General features: G+C 40.4%; 1 protein-coding gene across 1 annotated transcript in view; it reads right to left on the bottom strand.

Moving 5' to 3' along the window:
* Positions 1 to 23,148, bottom strand: part of LOC123949524 (protein NPAT) — a 52,148-nt gene that overhangs the window by 4,030 nt on the left and 24,970 nt on the right. The window contains exons 5-16 of the mRNA XM_046017042.1: positions 20,693 to 20,733; positions 19,372 to 19,635; positions 18,410 to 18,491; positions 16,684 to 16,771; positions 16,063 to 16,154; positions 15,891 to 15,978; positions 9,320 to 9,416; positions 8,558 to 8,686; positions 4,441 to 6,105; positions 3,235 to 3,350; positions 3,051 to 3,159; positions 85 to 145 (exon numbers count right to left, since the gene is read on the bottom strand). Coding sequence (XP_045872998.1) covers positions 85 to 145; positions 3,051 to 3,159; positions 3,235 to 3,350; positions 4,441 to 6,105; positions 8,558 to 8,686; positions 9,320 to 9,416; positions 15,891 to 15,978; positions 16,063 to 16,154; positions 16,684 to 16,771; positions 18,410 to 18,491; positions 19,372 to 19,635; positions 20,693 to 20,733 — 2,832 coding nt within the window. The remainder of the gene's footprint in view (positions 1 to 84; positions 146 to 3,050; positions 3,160 to 3,234; positions 3,351 to 4,440; positions 6,106 to 8,557; positions 8,687 to 9,319; positions 9,417 to 15,890; positions 15,979 to 16,062; positions 16,155 to 16,683; positions 16,772 to 18,409; positions 18,492 to 19,371; positions 19,636 to 20,692; positions 20,734 to 23,148) is intronic.

Genomic DNA, 23,148 nt, shown 5'->3' with positions numbered 1-23,148 from the left:
ATTTTTTGGCAACATAAAGACATCCTGTTGGTTTTTAAACTAAGCAGTCAAAGAATCCATGATGAAAACTACTTTTATGCTTACCTTTGTGCATGACATCCAACTAAATGACTAGATGAATCCACCAAATTATTTACCTGCTTTCCTGGAATTACAAATGAAATAATTAGAAAAGAAAAGCACTTGCAAGAAAAAGGGTACATTACTCTGAATGAAAATGGAACAAGCCAAGTATCACACACATCATGAGAAAAATTTTAAATGACCACTAATGTACAAAGTACTCTCACCTGCTGGGCTTAAAAAGCAACTTCTAATTATTACTTTTTAAGATTTTACTTATTTGAGAGAGAGAGAGAGCACAAGTAGGGGGAGCAGGAGAAGGAGAAGCAGGCTCCCCGCTTTTTAGGTCCAGAAAGCTAAAGAAAGTAATATATTATGCCTATTTTGAAATCGTGCCCATCTGATCGTCATGTCTGCATGCCTACATCAGGAAAAACACCAGCTCTGGAGTTTTAATAGCTGTATTTTAATTTCTAGCGACTTAAGAATTTCTATGGGAGAGCAGCAAGATACCAAGCTGGAGAGGAAGGCACAGGCGAGATTGTGAAGGACCTTGCGCATTATGCAAAAAGTTTCAGAGAGCGCCCTTAAGACTTTTAAATAGGGGAGAGGCAAAATAGACTTATGCTTTAGAAAGTCACTCCGGGGGCACCTGGGTGGCTCAGTGGATTAAGCCACTGCCTTCGGCTCAGGTCATGATCTCAGGGTCCTGGGATCGAGCCCCACGTCAGGCTCTCTGCTCCGCAGGGAGCCTGCTTCCTCCTCTCTCTCTGCCTGCCTCTCTGCCTAGTTGTGATTTCTCTCTGTTAAATAAATAAAATATTAAAAAAAAAAAAAAAAAGAAAGTCACTCCGGCAGGAGCGCAGAAGACGGATGAGAGAAGAAAGAAAACCGCCGTCCAAACTCCTCCTCAGGTAGCTGCAAATGTTCCGGGGTAAGAGGTGAAGGCCTTGGAGACAGCCATAGGCATTTACACAGGTAGGAAGCATCAAGGAGGACTGAATGGGAACATTAACCAAGGGGGAGAGAAGCAGGCTGAGGAGGTCTTTGAGGAAGAGGTGGGACTGAGACGTGTAGAATTTGAAGGTCTGGAGTTGGGCAGAGTCACGAAGGCAGGAGTTCAGTAGCTCAGTGGCAGGTCCAGAAACCACCACTATGTCAACTGCCAGAGGGAGGTAAGGTCAGAACGGAAAACATCCAGAGCCTCTGATGATCTCAGTTTCAACAGTTTTAGTGGAAACATGAGAAAAGACAGTAATGTGGATGAAGAAAGAATGGGAGATGGGAGAAGGTGAGGATGGAGGGCTGGCAGGTGAGACAAGCCCCAGGAACTACACAGAGACAGAAGGATCCAAACAAGACAAACACAGGCTACAGAGAAGACAGAAGATGCAGGCATGAACCGGAGAAGGAATGAGAGCATTAGTCCTGCAGGATAGACAGGAACAGGAGGAAGCAGAACAAGGACACACCACGTGGGAGTGATGTGAGAAAATGGAGCTCACTACTTACTGCTCCGGTGGGAGAGACGATCACTGGCCCAGAGGGAGGAGGGGGGACCGCATAGGTAAGAGAAGGGCTGTGGGAGTGCGGAAGAGTCTGAAGGGGGAAAGGGAAAGACAGACAGGAAGACACCAGAAATGACTGCTCAGTGGCAGTGACAGTGAGACAGTTTTAAAGGGTGGTGAACAGCCTCACTTCTAAAGCAATGCTGAGGCCCAGGTACAAAGGCAGAGGGTGAGGTCTGGACAGATCTGGGGCCGGAAGGCACCTTCTACTGAAGAATGCGCAGCTGAAGGTGTTTCAGAGTCTTGGGAAGAGCGGGTCAGGTGGCGGGTTGTGGGTCTTGCCTGGTCGGGGAAGGAAGGGAATCCAGGAGGGAGACAGAGGTTCAAGGCGAAGAGAAGCCTTCACTGGCTGAAGAGTCACTGTACGGGAATCAGGAGTATTCGGAGATAGGTTACGGCCTTTACAACCACGCAGGGCTAGTAAGAAGGGAAGTATTTCAAGGTGAAGCTATAGGAGAGGTTAGGTGACATGAAGATCAAGACTCAGAACTGGAAAGTATCCAAGAATGCTGAGGGCTAGGGGGGTGATCGGTTGACAACGTGGGCATTTTGTCATCCACGAAGATGGAGAAGTCGGAGGCAGAAGTCTGATGCGACCTCTCAATGAAGATCTGCTGTTATTTCATAAGCGGTGTCTTTTGTTGAACAGAAACCTTTAATTTTGGAGCAGTCGTGCTTTTTAAAAAAAAAATTTTTTTTAGAAGATTTTATTTATTTATTTGACAGACAAACATCGTAAATAGGCAGAGAAGCAGGCAGAGAGAGAGAGAGAGATGGAAGCAGGCTCCCTGCACAGCAGAGAGCCCAATGCGGGGCTCCATCCCGGGACCTGGGGATCATGACCTGAGCCGAAGGCAGAGGCTCTGAGAGACCCACTGAGCCACCCAGGAGCCCCTGGAGCAGTTATGCTCTTAACTTTTTCCACACGTAATTTTGTATTTTTTTCATTTTTTCTAAAGCAATCCTTTTATCCTTATGTCACCAATTCTCTTGCATTTCTTTTACTGTATTGTATTTATAATTTATTATTTATTTATACTATATTGTATTGCTTTATACTTTTATGTCCTTAATCATCTTGGAGTTCACCTTTGTGTATGGTATGAGGAAGGTATCTAATTTTTTCCTTATAAATATATAATAGTCAATAAATTTATTAAACGATCCTTCCTGTCCTCTGTGACTTCTGATGCTATACCCACCACATTCAAGTTCTCATAAGTACATGGTCTCTTTCTGAACTCTTTTTTGCTCCATTTGCCTTTTAGCTTAGATTACTAAAAAAGGCAAAAAAAGCTTGAAACAAAGGTTAGAAAGCACCTGTTAGGAACGAAACAGGTATTCAGAAAAATACTGTGGTGCTGCCGGAAACAAATGAGTATACAGACATTAATGAACTTAATGAACTTAAAAATGTACCTGTACAAGGCTTGTTCCTTAGTCCCTGAGTCTTCTGTGATTTTGGAGGGATGGGCATTTGAGGGATACTTCTACTGCATACGGGTGCTGCCAAAGGCATATGAAGGAGCTAGAAGAGAAGCAGCCATGAATGATACTACGTTTGAAAAGCATCACTGCACCATTTTCAGTTCAGAAATCTTACCTGCTGAGGAGGAGCAGAAAAGGTATTTCCATTCTGTCCAACCACCGATACAGGGATCATTCCCACCATTCCTTGGAGTACAGGTTGGACAGGAGAAGCAATTATGATGGCAGATCCTTAAAAAAAATTCTCAATAAGATTCTCTCTCAAACCAGAGACTCCAAAGTAACTACTAATTTATTTAAATAAATTCCTAAAATTATAATCCCCTTACCTTAGAATCTACTGTCCTTAAAAAACTTTAGGAACAAGAGCAAGGCTAACAAATTAAGAAAAAGTTAATCTGAATATTAAAGTAATCTTACTGTATTTGGTCAAGGTAAACAGTCTGAGCGTTCGACGTCACAGTCAGGGGCCCACCGTTCTATGTTGATTCTTCCAGATACAACAGTGAAACTGATTAGAAATGTGATGGTGACGGTTTCAAGTTTGAATCGTACCACAAAATTAGGGTCTCAACTGAATGTTAACGGCCCAAGACTGGCTCAGAATGCGAACCTGTCACCTCAGTGGTACTGGTCAGAAAGGGTCCAGAGAAATTCACCAAGAGTCAAAACCAAGAGGGGAAATGACAATGCTTATCTGGTCCTCAGAAGTCAACACGACAGTCCGTGGCTCTCCTACTTTATCCTTGTCCCCGAAATCAAACTCTTCGGTATATTCATTCCCTGCTCCCGTCGGGTGGAGCTCACTTTCAGGAACACCCATTTCAGTCTCTCAACCACACCTACACTTGACAACTCCCTCCCTTCACCCCAACCCCGACTTCTTTTCTCTGAGCGTCCGCTGAAGTCCCACAGTCTCTACTCATTCTGCCCCTCTTTTATATCACTTTAAACAGCACTCCAAACAGACCCATCAGGCTTTCTACTCGTGTGCATTTATTCAGATTTTATTATATGCCTACAATACAAAAAAAAGGGGGGGAAAGGAGCTTAGGAGCCAACATGGAAGGAGAAGCAGATGAAGGTGCCATCAGCTCCATCTTCCAAGACCCGGAAACCAAGGATTCCCTAACTTACAGTAGATACAAAAGAAGGCATGACTGAATTAATTAGGGAGAGAAAACAGGGGGCATAATCACAAATTCCAGTCTTTTCTCCACTATCCATCCATGATTTAATTCCTCCTAGTCAATAAATGCACACCTAAGAGAAATTACACCCCATTCCAGAGCAGTGAACTTCAATGTGTTCTTCAAGTTACCTTGTGAGAAGCTGGGTGACACAGTCTGGTTGACAGCGAACACACTGTTGGACCTCGGGGGCGTCTGTAACTGGGGCAGGGGAGGCGGAGCAGTCACAGGAGCAGAATTTCCAGGCAACACCACCACGTTAGACTGACTTACAGTTGTTCCTAAGGCAGTTGGATCAGTCACACAGGTAGCTATGAGAATGTTATTTGAATTGCCAAACGTCGTGCTCGTAGCCGGCATCAACTGTATGTACCCACCGTCCTTGGACACACACGGTGTGATGGTGGACGAAAAGGCAACGCTGCCCTCATTCTGAGCGCCGATTCCGGCAGAGTCCTCCGGCTTGAGGGCCAAAAGGCTCTGCTCCACTGGTGCGGAATCCGCTAGTCTTTCAGCAGACGGGACAGCGCCTGCAGTTTCTTCCGAAGACAAGCATTTAACTAACTCTGCGTTTTTGGCAGGAGACTTGGCAGGAGAGGACAGGATTATCGTCGGCAAGTTCTCCCCGCTGATACTAGAAACAGCACTGTTCAGTTCAGTATCCGAGGAAACAAATGGATCGTCACTGATGATAATTTTGAGAGAGACGATATTTGATGCATCTACGTCTGCTGAATTGTCCACAGCAGGCTTGTCACTAGTATTTTGGGACTCAGGGTGACAATCTCCCACTGAAGAACACAGAGGTTCTGAAGGAAGAGGCTGTTTCCCTTCCACAGCATTACCTTCTGGAGCAATGAGTGCGACCTCCCCACAGCTACCACCGTCGCCCAAAGTGAGAAAAATACTATCTCCACCTTCTTTTAAAGATGAACGCTCCTGTGACTGGACAGCGACTTTCTCAGACTTGGAGGGCTGAGTTTCACGTTTTTCTGTATGATTTAACTCAGGGGCCGATGATTCCTCAGATGGCTGTTTCACTGAAGACACTGAATCTTCCAGACGAATGTCTAATTGCTCGGATACCTTTAAACCGGAACTTTCAACGGACACAGGTAGTATTTTACTTTGAAGGGAAGAACTGTCTTGGCAGTCTGCACGTTGTGATGCACCTGGCAAGACACCGTGGATCTCAGTTTTATTCTGGTGCATTTCTCTAGGGTCTGGTGACTTAGAACCAGGGAGATTAGTTTTAAGTCTTGCTGTGTTAGAGTTTTCACAAAACTGACTTGTTTTAGATGTCTTTCCAGTTAATGGGATATTTTGGGATAAAAGCTGAGAACTCTTCCCGGAGAGCATTAAGTTTTCAGAGTGAGCCTCAGCGCCGAGGGAAACGAATGACGTCACAGGCAGAGCGGACGCATCAGGCTGCGGGGGAGGCTCACGCGGCGCGTCCGCCAACAGGACATTCTTCCCGACCTCCATCGCCACGGCGGCGTCAGTGGGCAGCGGATGCGCGTAGAAATCGGCACAGCGCTGACTGCATTCAGCGTCCGCGTTTACTCTTTGGTTAAAGTCATTCAAATGAGGCACAGACTCAAAGGTAATATCAAGGTTACACTTCTGTCCATTAGGTACGAGCGTCTTAAACGCCTTCTTCTGGACGCCAGAGCCCGTCTGCGGGAAGTGCTCCTGGGCTTCCTGGCGGAGCTCGGTGTGGCCGCTGCTCTTCAGAGCGGCAGAGGGGTCTTCGCTTTGGTAGGACGTGCAAAATGGGGGCGGTCCAGACTGATCACCTGCAAGACAGAAGGATGGTGGAGATGGTGAGTAAGTACTCCTTTCTGACGGAGTCCCGTTTGCTCCTGTTCTGACAAGGAAGTAACTCATCTTTGATACACTGGTAAGCAGAAGTTGGAAAAGCTGCATCTCACATTTTCCGAGCATCAAAAAACTTATTTTTTTTTAAACTTACTGATGCGTTTTTAAACAAAGGCCAAACTGTTTTTTAAACCTCTTAGAAAACAAATGATGCTAAGGAAAAAGTATATAGGTTTAAGAACATTTAATGCTTACTAGTAGGTAAAAAACTGGCCCCACATGTAGAGTTGGTTTTTTTTTGAAATAGCTGACTTTTCAGCTTGTACCATGTTTATTGACCTTACTTTATCCGATATATTCTTCAAGGTGAAATGGGCCAAGCACATTTTGTATGATCAACATTTGATATTATCACATCCTATTTGCAGTCTTTAACACACACAGTTATTAAAAATCATCAACCACATGATTAGGGCTGGGATATAAAGATGAATGACCTAGTCTCTGCCTTTGGGGAGATCAGCCTCGTAAGGGAAGCAGACACAGAAAGAGATGATAAAACATGTAAAAACTGTAATAGTACAGGAGTGAAAGGTACCTCTTTGTGCCTAACCGATGTGACTGTTATAAAGGCGCTATTATGAGAGGAGATCTTGAAAAAGAAAAAAGAGCTGTGATCACTGGAATAGGAAGAAAGGACGTTTTAGGAAGCAACATAGCACTGACATGCTGTGTCATAGAGCATCACAGTGTAGGACAGAGAAATTAACAATAACAATATGAAAAACAGAGGAAAAAAGTCTGTCAAAATGGCTGTCACCTACGATTCTGTTAATGCGACCCTGGTAATCCTACTGTGGGGAGATGGGGAGAAATTGTATCCAGGCCACGTCAGTTTCAGTGAAGTGGTAAGACTTCGAAAGAATGAGATTTTGAGTTTCATTCTGTGCATAGCACAGCGCTTAAGTGAAGCATGAGCTTCCACGCAAAATAACGCCGTAATCCAGTTTAAGAATTAGAGGACTGGGCTTCAGTGTAGGCAGAGAATTCAAAATGGGATGTAGTCTGAGATATTATGTGAAACTTGGAAGCCATCAGGTTTTCTTGGCAGTTGGAGGCATTTAAGAAGACAGAGCAGAACAGATTTTGACACAACTTGTTAACAGAACTGATGAAGCTGATACTAAAAAGGCACAGGGTTCAGCATGTGAGAGACACAAGGACAATGGTATCTTTGAGAAAAAGAGATGGAGGGTTTAGTGTTGGGAAGGGAGATGAAGCGAGGTTTTCATCCTGCCGGCAGTGTTCTGTTTTTTGATTTGGGAGATGGTTATATAGGGTATTTGGCTATAATTCAGTGAGATACACATATCTTTATTGTGCACTTCTCTGTAAGTGTTAGATTTTACAAAATTAAAGTAACTGTAATGGAGGTAAGATGTAAAGGAGGTAAGATGGTCCCATTCACCGCCTTCCCTCAGTCAGTACGTAGTTACTGTGGGTCATTTATGTGCCCCATTGGTACTGGAGGCAGAAATGTAAAAAACTGACTTAGTAGACAATAGGAATAGGAATAGGACTGAATAATAAGACTATCACTACCGGGGCGCCTGGGTGGCTCAGCGGGTTAGAGCCTCTGCCTTCGGCTCAGGTCATGATCCCAGGGTGCTGGGATCGAGCCCCGCATCGGGCTCTCTGCTTAGCTGGGAGCCTGCTTCCTCCTCTCTCTGCCTGCCTCTCTGCCTACTTGTGATCTCTATCTGTCAAATAAATAAATCTTAAAAAAAAAAAAAAAAAAAGAAAAAGACTATCACTACCGTGTATAGTTTCCTTGGCACAAGTGATACAGATGCTGAGCAGTCAGCTGAACTTGCTCACCAGGCTGAGTATTAACACTGCACACCAACCATACAAAGAAGGGATCTGAATTTATGCCCCCCCAAAATTATGTTTAATGTTTTAGATTTCTGTGAAACTGGACCACACTATTAATACTAAATTGTGGATATCCAGAACCTATTGCATCACTGAAGAATGAGTACTAAATTCACCCTTTATTCAAATTGCTCAAAGGCTTGGAATTTTTTCTTTAATGAAAAGAAAAAACTTAAAACAACACAAAATAAAAAACAGTGGTGCTTGGGTAGCTCAGTTGGTTAAGTGTCTGCCTTTGGCTCAGGCCACGATTCCAGAGTCCCAGGATGGAGCCCCGCATCGGGCTCCCTGCTCAGTCGGTAGTCTGCTTCTCCCTCTCCCACTCCCCCTGCTCACGCTCTCATTCCCTTTCACGCTCTCAAATAAAATCTTAAAAAAAACAAAAAACAAACTTTATGTGGCAATTTGAACAACTTTCAAGCATTTTCTGCCTTTGAAATTTTGAGACTGATATTAGGATTTAGATAGAACATATTAACAAGACCAAATTCTTACCAGATTGTTCTGTATCAAAAGAACCTTTAACTGCTAGATTAGTTTCATCTGCTAAGACTATGCTGGGATTGGTTTCCAGATGCTGACTGGAAATGCCTTGTGATATATTTTTATTATTCTTTGATTTACCTGTTAAAAAGGGAACAGGGAAAAAAATTAGTTAAATGATCAAAATAAAAATAAGCATCAGTTAATACAGCATAATGGCGATTAGGCAAATGTTAAATTTTATGTTAAAATTATGGTCTTCTGGATGTTTTTAACATGCTGGCTTGTATATCATTGGCAAAAACAAAGATTTTTCCAACAGACCAGAGGTTCTTAAACTTCAGCCTATATGAGAATCACCTGGAGAATCCACGAACTTGCCTTTTTAACATGTTCTCAGATGATGTTATATGCTGGTTTGGAGACTACACTTAAGAGAACCACCGCACAAGATCATAAAATTGAGGGCAATGCCAATTTCTTGTATTCTTTTAGTATTATCCAATCGTGTTTAGTGCAATGTATGTGTAGTAGTTGACATCAACCTATTTGTGTTGACTGGCAATAATGCCCACAAAAAATACAAAAGGTTCCCCTTTTTTACAGCTGAAGTTTATGGAAAAAATAACTCCCACCCCACTTTCATAGCCCTGTGTTTGCTTTGATGAAAATAGGACTTTTTTTCAGATGCTCTGGGAATGTTGCTTTAGTCTGGTTAAGGGTCAAAGAAATTGGAACTTTTTTCTTCTAACTGCCCTGGGATGGTCTACTTACCATAATCAAAGAGGTCGAAGAGCGCTTGAAATGCTGGATCGGACTCTGTTTGTTCCAGGATATCCTGTATTGCTTCCTCAGACATATGGATTTCACTCTGCCAAAAAAGAGTGGTCCTGATTGAATTAGTATGTAGTGTAACACTGGCAAAATACCAAAAGGGCATATGACAGCTTTCAGTTTTTATGAATTATGTCCTGCCATGAAAATTTCTTCTCATTGTAACACTAGGGTCCTTTGAAACAAATAAAAACAACACTAGAGGGGCGCCTGGGTGGCTCAGTGGTTTGGGCCACTGCCTTCGGCTCAGGTCATGATCTCAGGGTCCTGGGATCGAGTCCCGCATCGGCCTCTCTGCTCGGCAGGGAGCCTGCTTCCCTCTCACTCTCTCTGCTTGCCTCTCTGCCTACTTGTGATCTCTCTCTGTCAAATAAATAAATAAAATCTTTAAAAAAAAAAAAAAAAACAAAAAAAAAACAACACTAGAAAGTAGAAAGTGAATGTTCCCTAATTCCACTTCCTAGAGTTAACTGCTTTGGTGGATATATTCCCCAAAATTAAAATAAAATGAACACAGAAGTATAGTTATGTGTGTATGTACAACTTAAGTAAAGTTGCACGACAAATTTTTTTTAAATTGACATCCAGCACTAAGTTTACAGTGTGCAGTGTGATGCCGTGACCTACATATGCTGAGAAATGACGACCACAATCAGTTTAGTGAACACCATCATCTCATGCAGCTACAAAAACAAGAATTTTTTTTTTTTCCTTGTGAGAACTCTCAGAACCTACCCTATTAACAGTTTTCAAATATACCATACAGCAGTGTTAACTGGTCATCATGCTGTACATTACAGCCCAGTACTTATTTAACTTTTAGCTAGAAGTCTCTGTTTTTGACCACCTTCATCCAATATCCTACACCTCAATGTCCTGTCTCTGATAACTACAAACCTGGCCTATTTTCCTGTTAGCTTGGGTGACCTCTATATAAATCTCGCCCCTGTTATCTATCTGCTTTGGTCTCTTAATCTTTAAATATTTTGCTTATTTATTTGTGAGAGAGAGCGAGCGTGCGCTCAAAGGGGCACAAGCAGGGGGAGTGGCAGGCAAGGGGAGAAGCTAGACACAAGGCTCAATCCTAGGACCCTGGGATAATGACCTGAGCCAAAGGCAGACGCTTCACCAACTGAGCCGTCTGGGTGCCCCTAGTCTGTTCACATTTAAAAGTGGCATGTCAAAAGCTACCTGCAAACTCTTTGCCAATGGAGGGAGCTTGTTAATTGCCATTTACACAGTATAATTATCTTGCAGGACCATCTGTATTTTTAGTTTTTTCCTTTCGATCGAGTGACATTTTGCTGGGCGAGTGTATGACTGACAACAGTGTTTGTGGAGACAGCGTAAAACGCAGACAAGATTTAGAGGTTAACTACGACTGCCTCAATTTTGCACCCTATCTCCTGCTTGTAGCTGTCTCTACATCTGCTCTCAGAGCTACTGGTACTGAGTCTTTTGGGATTTCTATGTTGTAAATTTTTTCTTTCTCAGCTTTGCCCTTACTGGCTTAGAATACTGGATCTCCAAAGTCAATGACCCCTTGTCAATTCTGACTTTAAGAGTTTTTTTTTTTTTTCCCTGTCCTCTTCTTTATTCTTGTGGGTTTTTAAAAAAATATGAACCCCTCTGAAACAGGCTTTTTGTTTGCTAACTATGCCACATTTAATCAGTTCCCAATGCTGGACATTAGATAATACCACAGTGAAAATCTTTATCCAGGGATCAGTTATTTTTTTTTTTTGTGGCGAATTCTTACTAGTGCAATTACTGAATCCACTGATAAAGAGTCAGAGGATATACATATTTAAAATTTTGAGAACTGCTACCAAGTCGTCTTCCACAGAAATTGCTAAGAATTCCTGTTCTGTGTAACAATGTGCAAGCTCTTACCAATAATGGGTAATATCAATTTTTAAGCATCATCGGCCTATTAAATAAAAGTAATCTGTTCTTTTAATTTGTATTTATTACTGAGCTGAATATATCTCCACGTTTACTGGACATTGCAACTTTTTTGGGAAGTCAACAGGATTTAAACAGAATGAAAGTGAACATGCTCTAAAACCACCAGTCAGGGACGCCTGGGTGGCTCAGCTGATTTGAGTATCCGACTCCTGATTTCAGCTCAGGTGCTGATCTTGAGGTTGTGGGATTAAGCCCTACATCAGGCTCTGCACTGAGCATGGAGCCTGCTTGGGATTCTCTTTCCTTCTGCTCCCTGCTCCCCTGCCCTGACTGGCTTACTTGCTTTCTCTCTCAAAAACAAAACAGGGGTGCCTGGGTGACTCAGTTGTTAAGCGTCTGACTTCAGCTCAGGTCATGATCCCAGGGTCCTTGGGATTGAGCCCCCTGTCTGGCTCCCTGCTCAGCAGGAAGCCTGCTTTTCCCTCTCCCACTCCCCCTGCCTGTATTCCCTTTCTTGCTGTCAAATAAATAAATAAAGTCTTAAACAGCAAAACCAAAACCAGACCCCCCCCCACTCGAAAACCAAAAACTTCCCCAAACAAACAAACAACCCTAGTGTGCAACCAAGGGGTAAAAGGTGCGCCCTACCCAAGGGCAGTCTGTAAAAATGTGCTGAAATTTCTCAAGTTTAACCAGCTATCAGGGTAAAACACAACCACCAGCTGTGTTTCCTGTAAAAAGTGGGGGCAGATTGTATCGCTACTTCACACAAGGATGACAGATTCTGAGCGAAAGCTTGTAGTAAGCCAGTCATGTAGCTCAGTGAAAATGTTCAATCCATTTCCATCAATTTTACATGAAGAAAGAAGTTTAAAAAGATACAAAAAAAATATGGAATAAAAAGCAGAAGTAGTAAATCTTTTCAGCTAAAATATTAGATTTCATAGAAGTTACAGTACTTTCTGGCTAGGGTCTTCATTTACTCTTGTTCTAATAGTTGGGAGATTTACAATTCTCAATTTTAGTTATTTATAAAACATCCCACAATGCTGTATTCAAGACTGGCAAGGCATACATTTGAGTCCCACGAGACAGGAAACTCATATGGAGCAAAGAGTTAAAGTGGAACTTTCATGAAGTGATAACAACTTGGGAGGTTTTATAAAAATGCCCATAAAATGAGAAGAAAAAAGTTGTTTGAAGTTAAAGAGCCAGTTCATTTTGATTATGGGAGCCGTCTGGGAGCCTGAACTACTATTTCTATATCCAGAAAGGTAAAAATTTACAGTAATGTAAATAACGTCGGGATGTTACCAAATAATGTTACCAAATTATGAAATGGTGGACACAGTCTTATAAAAGTTAATGTTGGGCGCCTGAGTAGCTCAGTCATTAAGCATCTGCCTTTGGCTCAGGTCCTGATCCCAGGGTCCTGGATGGAGTCCTGCATTGGACTCCTTGCTCAGTGGGAAGCCTGTCTCTTCCTCTCTCACTCCCCCTGCTTGTGTTCTCTCTCTCACTGTCTGTCAAATAAAATCTTAAAAAAAAAAAAAGTTAATGTTGACAAAATGTACTTTTCTAGTAAGTCGCTTTATTCTCAACTTTAAAAATTAGGATCAAAAGAACCCTGAAATCAATGTTCCAAAGGTAAATGCACATCAATCTTCTAAATATTTTTAAAAATCAAGGTATAACTTACATAAAATAAAATGCACACATCTTAAGTCCACAGCAATTTTTTAAAAAGATTTTATTTAGACAGAGATCACAATTACGTGGGGGGTAGTGGTGGGGAGCAGGCTCCCCACTGAGCAGGGAGCCCGATGTGGGGCTTGATCCCAAGACCCTGGCATCATGACCTGAGCCCAAGGCAGAGGCTTAACCCACTGAGCCACCCAGGTGCCCCAAGTCCATAGCAATTTTAAGGACTGTGTAACCACCACTGTAATAAACAGTGTGAAATGGGGCACCTGGCTGTCTCAGTTGGTGGAAGTGTGCTACTCTTGATTTCAGGGTTGAGTTCGAGCCCTTTGGTGGGTGTAGAGGTTACTTAAAAATAAAATCTTAAAAAAAAAAAAAAAAAAAAGTATAACATTTCCATCGCCCAAGAAAATCACACATCCAAAAAAAGAAAAAAAAAAAAAAATCACACATCTACACACACCATCCCCCCAGGTTTTTTTTTTTTTTTTTAGAGAATCCATCCTTTGGCAAATCACTACCCTCACCTCACTCAGTCAACAATTTCTGATTTCTATCAGCATACATTTGTGTTGCCTGTTTTAGAATGTTATACAAACGGAGGCACACTATATGAACACATTCTTTTTCAGTCTGTCTTTGATCAACATATGTTTGCGGTTCAACCATGTTGTTATGTGTATTAGTTGCTTGGTTCTTTGCATTGCTCACCAGTATTCTGTGACTGCCAAAATTTGTTTATTCCTTTTTTGTTGATAGACAAACACTAATTCGGGATGTCCATTAGGAACAATGCTGTTACAAATATTCTTGTAGGTGACTTTTTTATAAATATATGTGAACATATATATTTCTTTTGGGTAAAAACCTAGTAATTGCCAGGTCGTAAGGAAAGTGTACAGGTGTACACATAACTTTGTTAATTATCAGTTTTCAGAACAGGTGTACCATTTCATAACTTCCTATCAGCAATTTTTCAGGGTTCCAGTTGTTTCATATCCTTGTCAACATCTGGTATTGTCAGATTGTTAACTTTCAGTCACTATAGTGAATGTGAAATGGTATCTCACTGCATTCTTAACTTTCAATTCCCAAATGACAAATAACATTTTTTCATGGGCTTGGTGATCATTCTTCTATCTTCTTTTGTCTGGTCCAGTCTTTTACCCTTTTATTAAAATGGGTGGCTTAGCTTTTTATTATTGATTTCTGCGAGCTCTTTCTGTACTTTGGGTAAAAATTTTTTGTGAGATACATGTATTATGAATATTTTCTCCAAGTTGTTGGTGGTTTGACTTTTAACTTTTTGTTAATCATGATTTTAACAAGCAAGTATTTTAAGTTTTAAGGAAGCTTTTTTTTTTTAAAAAAAACAGTGATTTGTGTAGCTTAAGAAATGTTACCTACTCCAAGGTCGCAAAGACTTGTAAATATTTTTAAAATTCCACCTCACCTATTTATACAACTGGCTTACTACTTCTCAGTGAATCTGATGTTTTTACTCTTCAGTGGGGCAATTTGTTTTGCTGTTCTTTTAAAAAGTTATTTAAATCTGAATTTTTAACTTTTCCCAAATGTGAAATACTAGAAAGCGAAAGCAGAGGGTTGTGTCTTCTCTCTTTCATAGTATTTAACACAGTGCCTTGATTATGGGAAGTATCTGATGTTTGTGGAGAAAATATAAACAAGCAATTAAAGACTATAAAAATTCGGAATAGGGTGTATTCACCTGTTAAACATTAAGACAGGAGAAGTTTTTAAAAAGAAGTACTGGTAGATAATTTAAAGTCGCTTTAAAAAGTTTGTCATATTTTGTTAAATCTACTGAACTTCACTGTGGGAAAAGCTAGCAAAAAAAAATTTTAAGTATTCTGAAGGAATAGACCAAAAAATAAAAAATTAAAAAAAAAAATTCAGTGGTTTTACCTAGAATTCACCTGAAAGCAAACCTGCTACAGGGAATTCACCTGGTGGGCGTGGCAGCAAGAATGCGTCACACCGTCCAGGAGTCCGAGTCAAAGGATGTGTCGCCGTCACAAACTCAGCTGCTCTTGAGGAAGGTTATGTGCACACGAACAAATCTTGTTTTTAGACACATGGACAAATATTAAAGATAAATGGTTAAAGTCTTCCTTTACCAGCTGACGCTCTTCCATCTTCACTGTCGCTGAATAGCAACAGTGACCGTAGTCCCATCTTCCTTCTCTTGGCAGTAAACTTCACACAATTTATTCATTTAGTTAGTAACCTTTCTTTTTTAAAGTGTCTTGTTCATTTTACTTGGATTCATTATATAGCTTTAACATTTAATTTCATCGTTTCCTCACATTATTATACAGTCTGTAGCAATGTAAAAGAAATGCAATTTATACTTATGTTGTACCGTATTGCTGCTAGCTTCCCATAAACATATCCCCCACTCATGAATCTTTAAGTATTAAATACTTAGATACCCGTGACTGATTGTTGTATGGCTAAAGTAAAGTGTTTTACTGGTAAATGGAAGAATTAGTGATAGTAGATGGGTAAGAGATGTCTTATTATTTTTACCATTGAAATAATATAATTTATACTGATTATTGGAAAATTCACTAATACATTTTCAAGAACAGATTACATTTATATTTGGGTAATGAAGGAAATCTCCATCTAAAATTCTTATCTTAAATAATTTCACACATCTGTTGGCAATTTTTTTTTGGGTCAAGATTTTATTATTATTTTTTTAAGTAATCTCTATACCCAACATGGAGCTCGAACTTATAGCCCCAAGATCAAGAGTCTCATGCTATACTGACTGAGCCAGGCAGGTGCTTCTTAGCAATGGTTTTGAAATGAAACCAAAATACCATCAGTTTTAACTACGAGTATATGCACTACACACATGCCCCCTAACCTATACCTGGAGTCCCAGGAGTTCATCGATTGAAGTCTCTGGTTCCGCAGGGTTACTCTCTGTTTGCTTGGGCATTTGTGCAATATTGTTGTCACTGTAATACAGAAAGAAAAATTTTTACCAGTCTCTCAAAATTAGGTGAAAACAATTAGGCATCATCAACACACACATAGCTTACCTAGTCAAAAATTTATTAATGTTTTCTGCGAGCTTTTCTTGAAGAGATTTGTTACTTAGAATTTTTTCTCGTGCATTTTCAATAACCATTTGCTGAAAAGAAAATCAATATTAGTAAAAGAACAGGGGAGAGCTTCCAGTGAATGGACGCTAGCTAGTTTTAACAAATCTAGGTGGAAACTCCGAAGTTACGGTGGGTGGCTTCCTTTGTATTAATGCTCGAATACTACACTTCACAGGTGTTTTCACAGATCCTTCACCAACTCTTGCTTCACTGATTACAAGACACAGCTCCAAACCCGAACTTTTCATACAGGGTTTTTAAAAATCTGACGCTAGTAAAATGCCCTATTATGTTGCATAATCCAGTATCCACAATGTGTTTACAGGTCCCTAAACACAACACTCCTTCTTACTTGTACGTCTGCACGTGCTACCTATTCTAAACGGACTGTCTCCTCATACATTTTACTACTCTCTATCCCAAGGCAATTACCCTGCAGTTTTACAGAAGTACTGTAACACACAAATGCTACACACAGACACACATACGCAGACGTAAATATCAATATTTTAAAACTCAGGAATATCTCAGACTGCAAAGCTTGGTAAGGTCACTTACTTTTTCTACTGCAAATGCATTTGGATCCTGGAAATTCCTTATCGTTGAATGAGGCCCAGATAAAGTGTTACTTTTCCTCTGAGATTCACTGAAACACATTTTAGAGCTTGTCTTTTAAATAGTAGGAGAAACAGACTCAATGATAACTGCTTATCTAGATAGAAATCTCAAGATCATGGAAGAACAGGTATTTTCCCTCTTTGGGGTAACAACAAAGCTTTGGCTAGCATAGAAAACCATTCTACGCTCGTATCAACAAGAAATGAATCTGAAGTCCAGCTTCACCACTTACTATGTGGTCTGTAGCAAGGTAAGTGTTTTTGTTTTTTTTAAAGATTTTATGTATTTATTTGAGAGAGAGAGAGACCACAAGCAGGGGGAGCAGCAGGTAGAGGGAAAGGGAGAAGCAGACGCCTCGCTGAGCAGGAAGCTCAGTTCTGACTATTTGACCTACTTTATAACAGGGTAAGATCAACTGCATTATTGGGTTTATGAAGGAATTGAATAAAATGAAGTATGTGTAAAAACTATTTAAAAAAATATTTTTTGAAACTGAAAGAGGCAGAGAGAGGAGAGAGATTTTTTTTGGGGGGGCAGTTTACTATAATTGTTAATATCTTTCTTGGCAATTTTTAAAAATTTAAATTCAATTAATTAACATATCATGTATTATTAGTTTCAGATGTAGAGTTCGGTGACTCAGTCTTAACACCCAGTGCTCCTTACATCACGTGCTCTCCTTGATGCCCGTCACCCAGTCACCCCCTCTCCCCAGCCACCTTCCCTCTAGCAACCCTCAGTTTGTTTCCTAGGATTAAGAGTCTCTTATGGTTTGTCTCAGTCTCTGATTTCATCTTGTTTTATTATTCCCTCCCTTCCCCTATGATCCTGTTTTGTTTCTTAAACCCAACATAAGACTGAGATCATATGAAAATTATCTTTCTCTGATTGATTTATTTTCCTTAGCAGAGAGAATCATAAGCAGGCTTCAAACCCAGCAGAGCCCAACATGGGTCTTGATCTCATGACGCTGAAATTACTACCTGAGCTAAAATCAAGAGTTGGACACTTAATCAACTAAGCTACCCAGGCGCCCCTGTGTATAGACTTTATAAAAAAGCCAAGGTTTTTATAAATGTTAGATACTGTTATAGTTGTTTCATTATTGAAACAATAAAGAAGGCTGAGGCAGCCTTAAATGAGAGACAACCAATTATAAAAACGCTAACAAAAATATCCATGGCATGGCAGTTAAGAAATCAGAAAAAGTATTTAAAAACTGTTATCTATCTTTTCTGAAATACCCTTCAAACAGAGACACATAGGTTAAACACAGAAAGAACTCTACTCTCTAAGACTCCCTGAAAAAATTTCTGACTTTAAGACTTGAAATATGTTTGTGGAAATGCTAGTATTATTCCTATTTATTTAAAAAATAACAATGATTTAAAAAAATCTGAGATACTACCAATTTTAAGACGTATTTTTATCTACTATTACAAAAAAACCACTTCCAATGAAAGAGTAATAGCCATTGATTAGAAGATACAACCCGATTTCAGGGAAGTTAAAATGCGAAAAAAAAAATGCATTTAAGAATGGATATAATATAAACAGCCCGAGGAACTGAATCCATTCTTGTTACTGTATTCATAACGTAAACCTGATGGTACAATTCTTTAATTTTAGTGGTTATCAGAAACTCGTCCTTTCAAAATGCATTTACCTTTTGCGTCTAGCCGGAGACATGACTGTGGTCTGAGTTTTCTTTTCCTGAGGACCAGGAATGACATTTAAAGCCTCTCCAGCTGTATTTCAAGAAAACAAAGCATTAAGTCAAGGACACAGAACAGTTTTCTAAGTGTGAATTAATGGAATAAGCAGCATTACAAAATGACTATTATTTTATATTAAACGCAGCATGTACTGAATGCTTTACTCTGTGCAAGGCACTGTAAAACAAGATGAGTAAAATACACTATGACTTCAAGATGTATACAGTGCAAGTACAGGACAGTCTCAACAAAAAATAACGTGGAAGGACAGAAGAACTGCTACGCGTACACCACAGTGTGTGTATGTTAAGTGCTTTTACCCAGAGGCTGGAGGAAAGATGCAAGTGAGGAAGGATGTAACTGTTTAGCTGCACAGAAGAGAAAGAAGACTGGTCTAAGAAGTGCGAGAGCTGGCACCTGAATTTTTATCCCAACGCTGTTACTAACTAGCTTTTGCTCCTTTCTGTCATGCGTTTTCACTAGTTTCAAGTATAGAACAATCAAGATACACCGCTTGTGTCTAAGTTCATGCCAGCTCTCAGATTCACAGAAATAGGAGGGATTTGCAGCATGCAGAGATGGGGGCGTACTGCAGGAACATTCCCCACTACAGAACAGACCGGCATGAACAAAGATACGGAGGTCAGATGTACTGTGTATTCCTTTAAAATCAAATAGAACAAGAGTCTTTTCTACCTTGCGGTTAGAAGAGAAATAAGAATCCTAGATTAAAATGTCTCATTAAGCACGGTAATATGCTTACTTTAAGGCAAACCTACCCAAAGTGTGTTCTACTTTCAGGCTCGTCTTTTTTTTCCCTATAATTTATAAAATGAGTATAGAAGTGCAGCATATCATCTATTCATATGATCTGAGTAAAAACAAAATTTCAGAGAAGAAAGTTTAAACTTACTGGCAGCTGTGTCTTGTGACTGTGAATGGTTGACCACTAGAAAATTGGACCTCAAAGGCGCTGCGATCTGGCCAGCTGGCCGGATGACCTGCACAGCTGCGGGAGGAGGAGGAGGAGGAGGCGGGGGAGGAGGCGGCGGGGGAGGAGTAGTAGCGCACTGTCCTGAAAGATACGCTAAAGTCAGCAACTCTGAATTCACGGGAGCTGCTTGAGCCGCAAGCCTTCTCTGCCGTTTGATTTCTGCAATTCCACTTCTTGTTCGAACTGAAACACATGAGCATTTAAAAAGTTAACTGTCGGAGTAATCTGGGCGATTTCAACAAGTCTATGTAATACTCCTACTATTTAACATGTGAAATCTACAGACTGGAAAAAAAGAAACAAACCCTTAAAAGCATCAACTAAGTTTATGATAAAATTACGTAATTTCCTGTGAAACAAACTGAAGTGAGTACAGCTGCCCCGTGTACAGCACAGGGGTTAGGAGCACCGACTCTGTACACTTGAGAATCCAACTTAGGACTCCCCTGAAACCTAACAGTCTACTGTTGAACAGGAGCTGTGCCAATAACCAACAGCTGACTAACACATATTTGGTATATTATATTGTGTTCTTACAATAAAGCAATGTAGAGAAAACAAAATGTTAGTAAGAAAATCATACGAAGGGAAAATAATTACACTCCTGTACTGTATTTACAAAAAAAACAGGTGAATAACTAGACCCACACCGTTCAAAGCACTGTGGTTTGAGAGTCATCTGTACACACAAACTTTATAAATCTACGAGTGTATCTCTTCTGCAATAATTCATACTGATAATACTTGTACAAATTAAGAAACAAACCTATGAAGTGAGAATTAAGAAGATGTGAATAAATGAGAGCCAATGAGAAAAAATAGGGAGTATTTCAAATGCTTATTTCTGCAATAAATGAAAATACTTCCTTTTATGATAACTATACTTAGAAGAGCAGTAGTTTAAACAAAATAGATACTTAGCACAAATGTACTGCTTTTTATTTTTTTTTAAAGTTTTTTTTTTTTTTTTTTAATTTGAGCGAGAGAGAGAGAGATCACAAGTAGGCAGAGAGGCAGGTAGAGAGAGAAAGGGGGAGGCAGGCTCCCCTCTGGCAGAAAGCCCCATGCAGGGCTCCATCCCAGGACCCTGAGATCAATGACCTGAGCCGAAGGCAGAGGTTTAACCCACTGAGCCACCCAGGTGCCCCCCCGCCATGTACTGTTAATGAAAATGTCCATCTGACAGTTTAAGTTTGAAGTAATTCTGAACATTATTTATAGTTTAAAGTTGAATACCAACCTCTCTGATTAGCAACAAACCCTGGGGAACTTTGCATGCTCCTAACAAATAAAACAAAACAGTTAGACATTAAAAAATTTCTGCTGCCAAGACATACTCTAATTTAGTAACAGTCACACCTGAATAAACTGAACTAAAAGGTAATAGATCTCTCTCGGACAAAAAAGACAAGCTTATTTTTTTTGAGGGGTGACCAAATCTTACTTGCTTTAGAAGTGGCATGTAAGCACTCACGCACATCTGAATTTCACCATGAAGCTTCTATTCAGTGCAGTATGCATTAGAGAACTCTGACATCCATTAAAGATTTGACTTGACTTTAGGAAGTAAATATATATTTAAGAAAGCTATGTATAAAATTTTACAATTACTTATACCGCTAGAGATATCTTCCCGGGAAATTCTGATTTCACATAGGACTCTATAAATACTTTAAAATCCCAAAGTTAATTTATTAAATTTGTTACTATAAAACTATTCTATCCAGCCTCTAATAAGAGAGAAAAGCAAACATATAACTCACAATATAAGGTGATTTTCCCTTTATAATGGTTACCCAATCACAGATATCTTCCTGGGAAATCTGTTGAGTCTCTACCAACAGGAACAACAAAACTTACCAAACTGATTAAGCATTTTTTTAAAGAGAAGATTTTTTAAAAATTTATTTATTTATTTATTTGACAGAGATCACTAGTAGGCAGAGAGGCAGGCAGAGACAGAGAGGAAAGGAAGCAGGCTCCCGCTGAACAGAGAGCCTGACGCGGGGCTCCATCCCAGGATCCTGAGATCATGACCTGAGCCGAAGGCAGCGGCCTAACCCACTGAGCCACCCAGGCGCCCCTAAAGAGAAGATTTTTTATTTGAGAGAGAGAAAGAAAGAAGAAAAGCAGACTCCTCGCTGAGCAGAGTGCACTTGACGTGGGGCTTGATCCCAGGACCCTGAGATCATGACCTGAGCCAAAGGCAGATGCTTAACCGACTAAGCCACCCAGGTGCCCCTGAATAAGCATTTTTAATAAGCACCAACCAACCTGGAGAATAACTCGCTAAGAGCCTTTTATTTTTATGTAGTATCTTGTCAATAAGATATCTCAGTAACTTATAAATATTTACAGGTATTAATTAAATTTTGAATGTCTTTTTTAGGAACACTTTTTTAAAAAATTTTATTTACTTGATAGGGAGAGAGATCACAAGTAGGCAGAGTGGCAGGCAGAGAGAGAGGGGGAAGCAGTTTCCCTGCTGAGCAGAGAGCCCGATGCGGGGCTCGATCCCAGGACCCTGGGATTATGACCTGAGCGGAAGGCAGAGGCTTTAACCCACTGAGCCATCCAGGTGCCCCTGAATGTCTTTCTTAAATTTTTTTTAAAAAATTTATTTATTTATTTAGAGAGAAAGACTGTGAGCAGGGGGAGAGGCAGAAGGGAGAGAATCTCAACATCTCCCTGTTGAGGCAGGAGCCCAAACCCCTGACCTTGAGATCATAACCTGAGCAGAAATCAAAAGCTGGATGCTTAACTGACAGAGCCAACCAGGTGCCCCAAAGTATCAATGTTTTTGAAGATTATTTGAAAGGGAAGAAATGAGTTGAAAAGGGGGGAAAAAGGTAAGACTATCAAGTAAGATGTGGTACGAAGTTGGACAGAAAGCATTTGGAGTCATTTTAGCAGTTTAAACTGAGAAAGGAAATTGAGCCCCCTGCTGAGTTTTTGTGTAAAAAAAAAAAAAAAAAGATTTATTTTACAGAGAGAAAGGGAACAAGAGCAGGAGGCACACAGGGATAGTTCCAAGCAGATTCCCTGCTGAGTACAGAGCCCTGAGTGGGGCTTGATCTCACAACGTGAGCTGAAACTAAGGGCCGGATGCTCAACCGACTGAGCCATCCAGTGTCCCGAGACCCTGCTGAATTTATGTCAGGTCTTCACTGGTAGCTCTGGGAGAAAGGGTAGAAAATTCCAGTTTTTATACTAGATTCTAAAGCTAAATAAGAGATGTTATAACTGATACCAGTAAGGACTGGCATCCAAGGATGCCAAAACTGGCATTCCAAGGCCATGACCTAGGTAACCGGTGGGCACTGCTACCCTGAGGAAATTCAGAATTAAAGATTCAAGAAGTAGCATTATTATTCAAGCTTGTTTCTTTATAGGGCATGAACCAATGAGGCATGAATCCAACACATCAGTTCTTTGCATGAGTAATGAAGATGAAACTATGTGAGGGAATTCACCCAAGACTGGCATTAGATTTGTATTCTAGCCAGGGATCTGCCTCTAACTTGCTATGGGAAACTGGAAATGTCATTAAACATCTGTAAATCTCAATTTCTTTTTCTTTCTTTCTTTTTTTTCCCCAGATTATTTATTTATTTATTTATTTATTTGACAGAGATCACAAGCAGGCAGAGAGGCAGGCAGAGAGAGAAAAGGGGAAGCGGGGTCCCTGCTAAGCAG

Source organism: Meles meles, chromosome 8, assembly GCF_922984935.1.
Source record: "Meles meles chromosome 8, mMelMel3.1 paternal haplotype, whole genome shotgun sequence".
Taxonomy (NCBI): Eukaryota; Metazoa; Chordata; class Mammalia; order Carnivora; family Mustelidae; genus Meles; species Meles meles.
The sequence above is the reverse complement of the archived record's forward strand: the minus strand, read 5'-3'. Positions and strand labels throughout refer to the sequence as shown.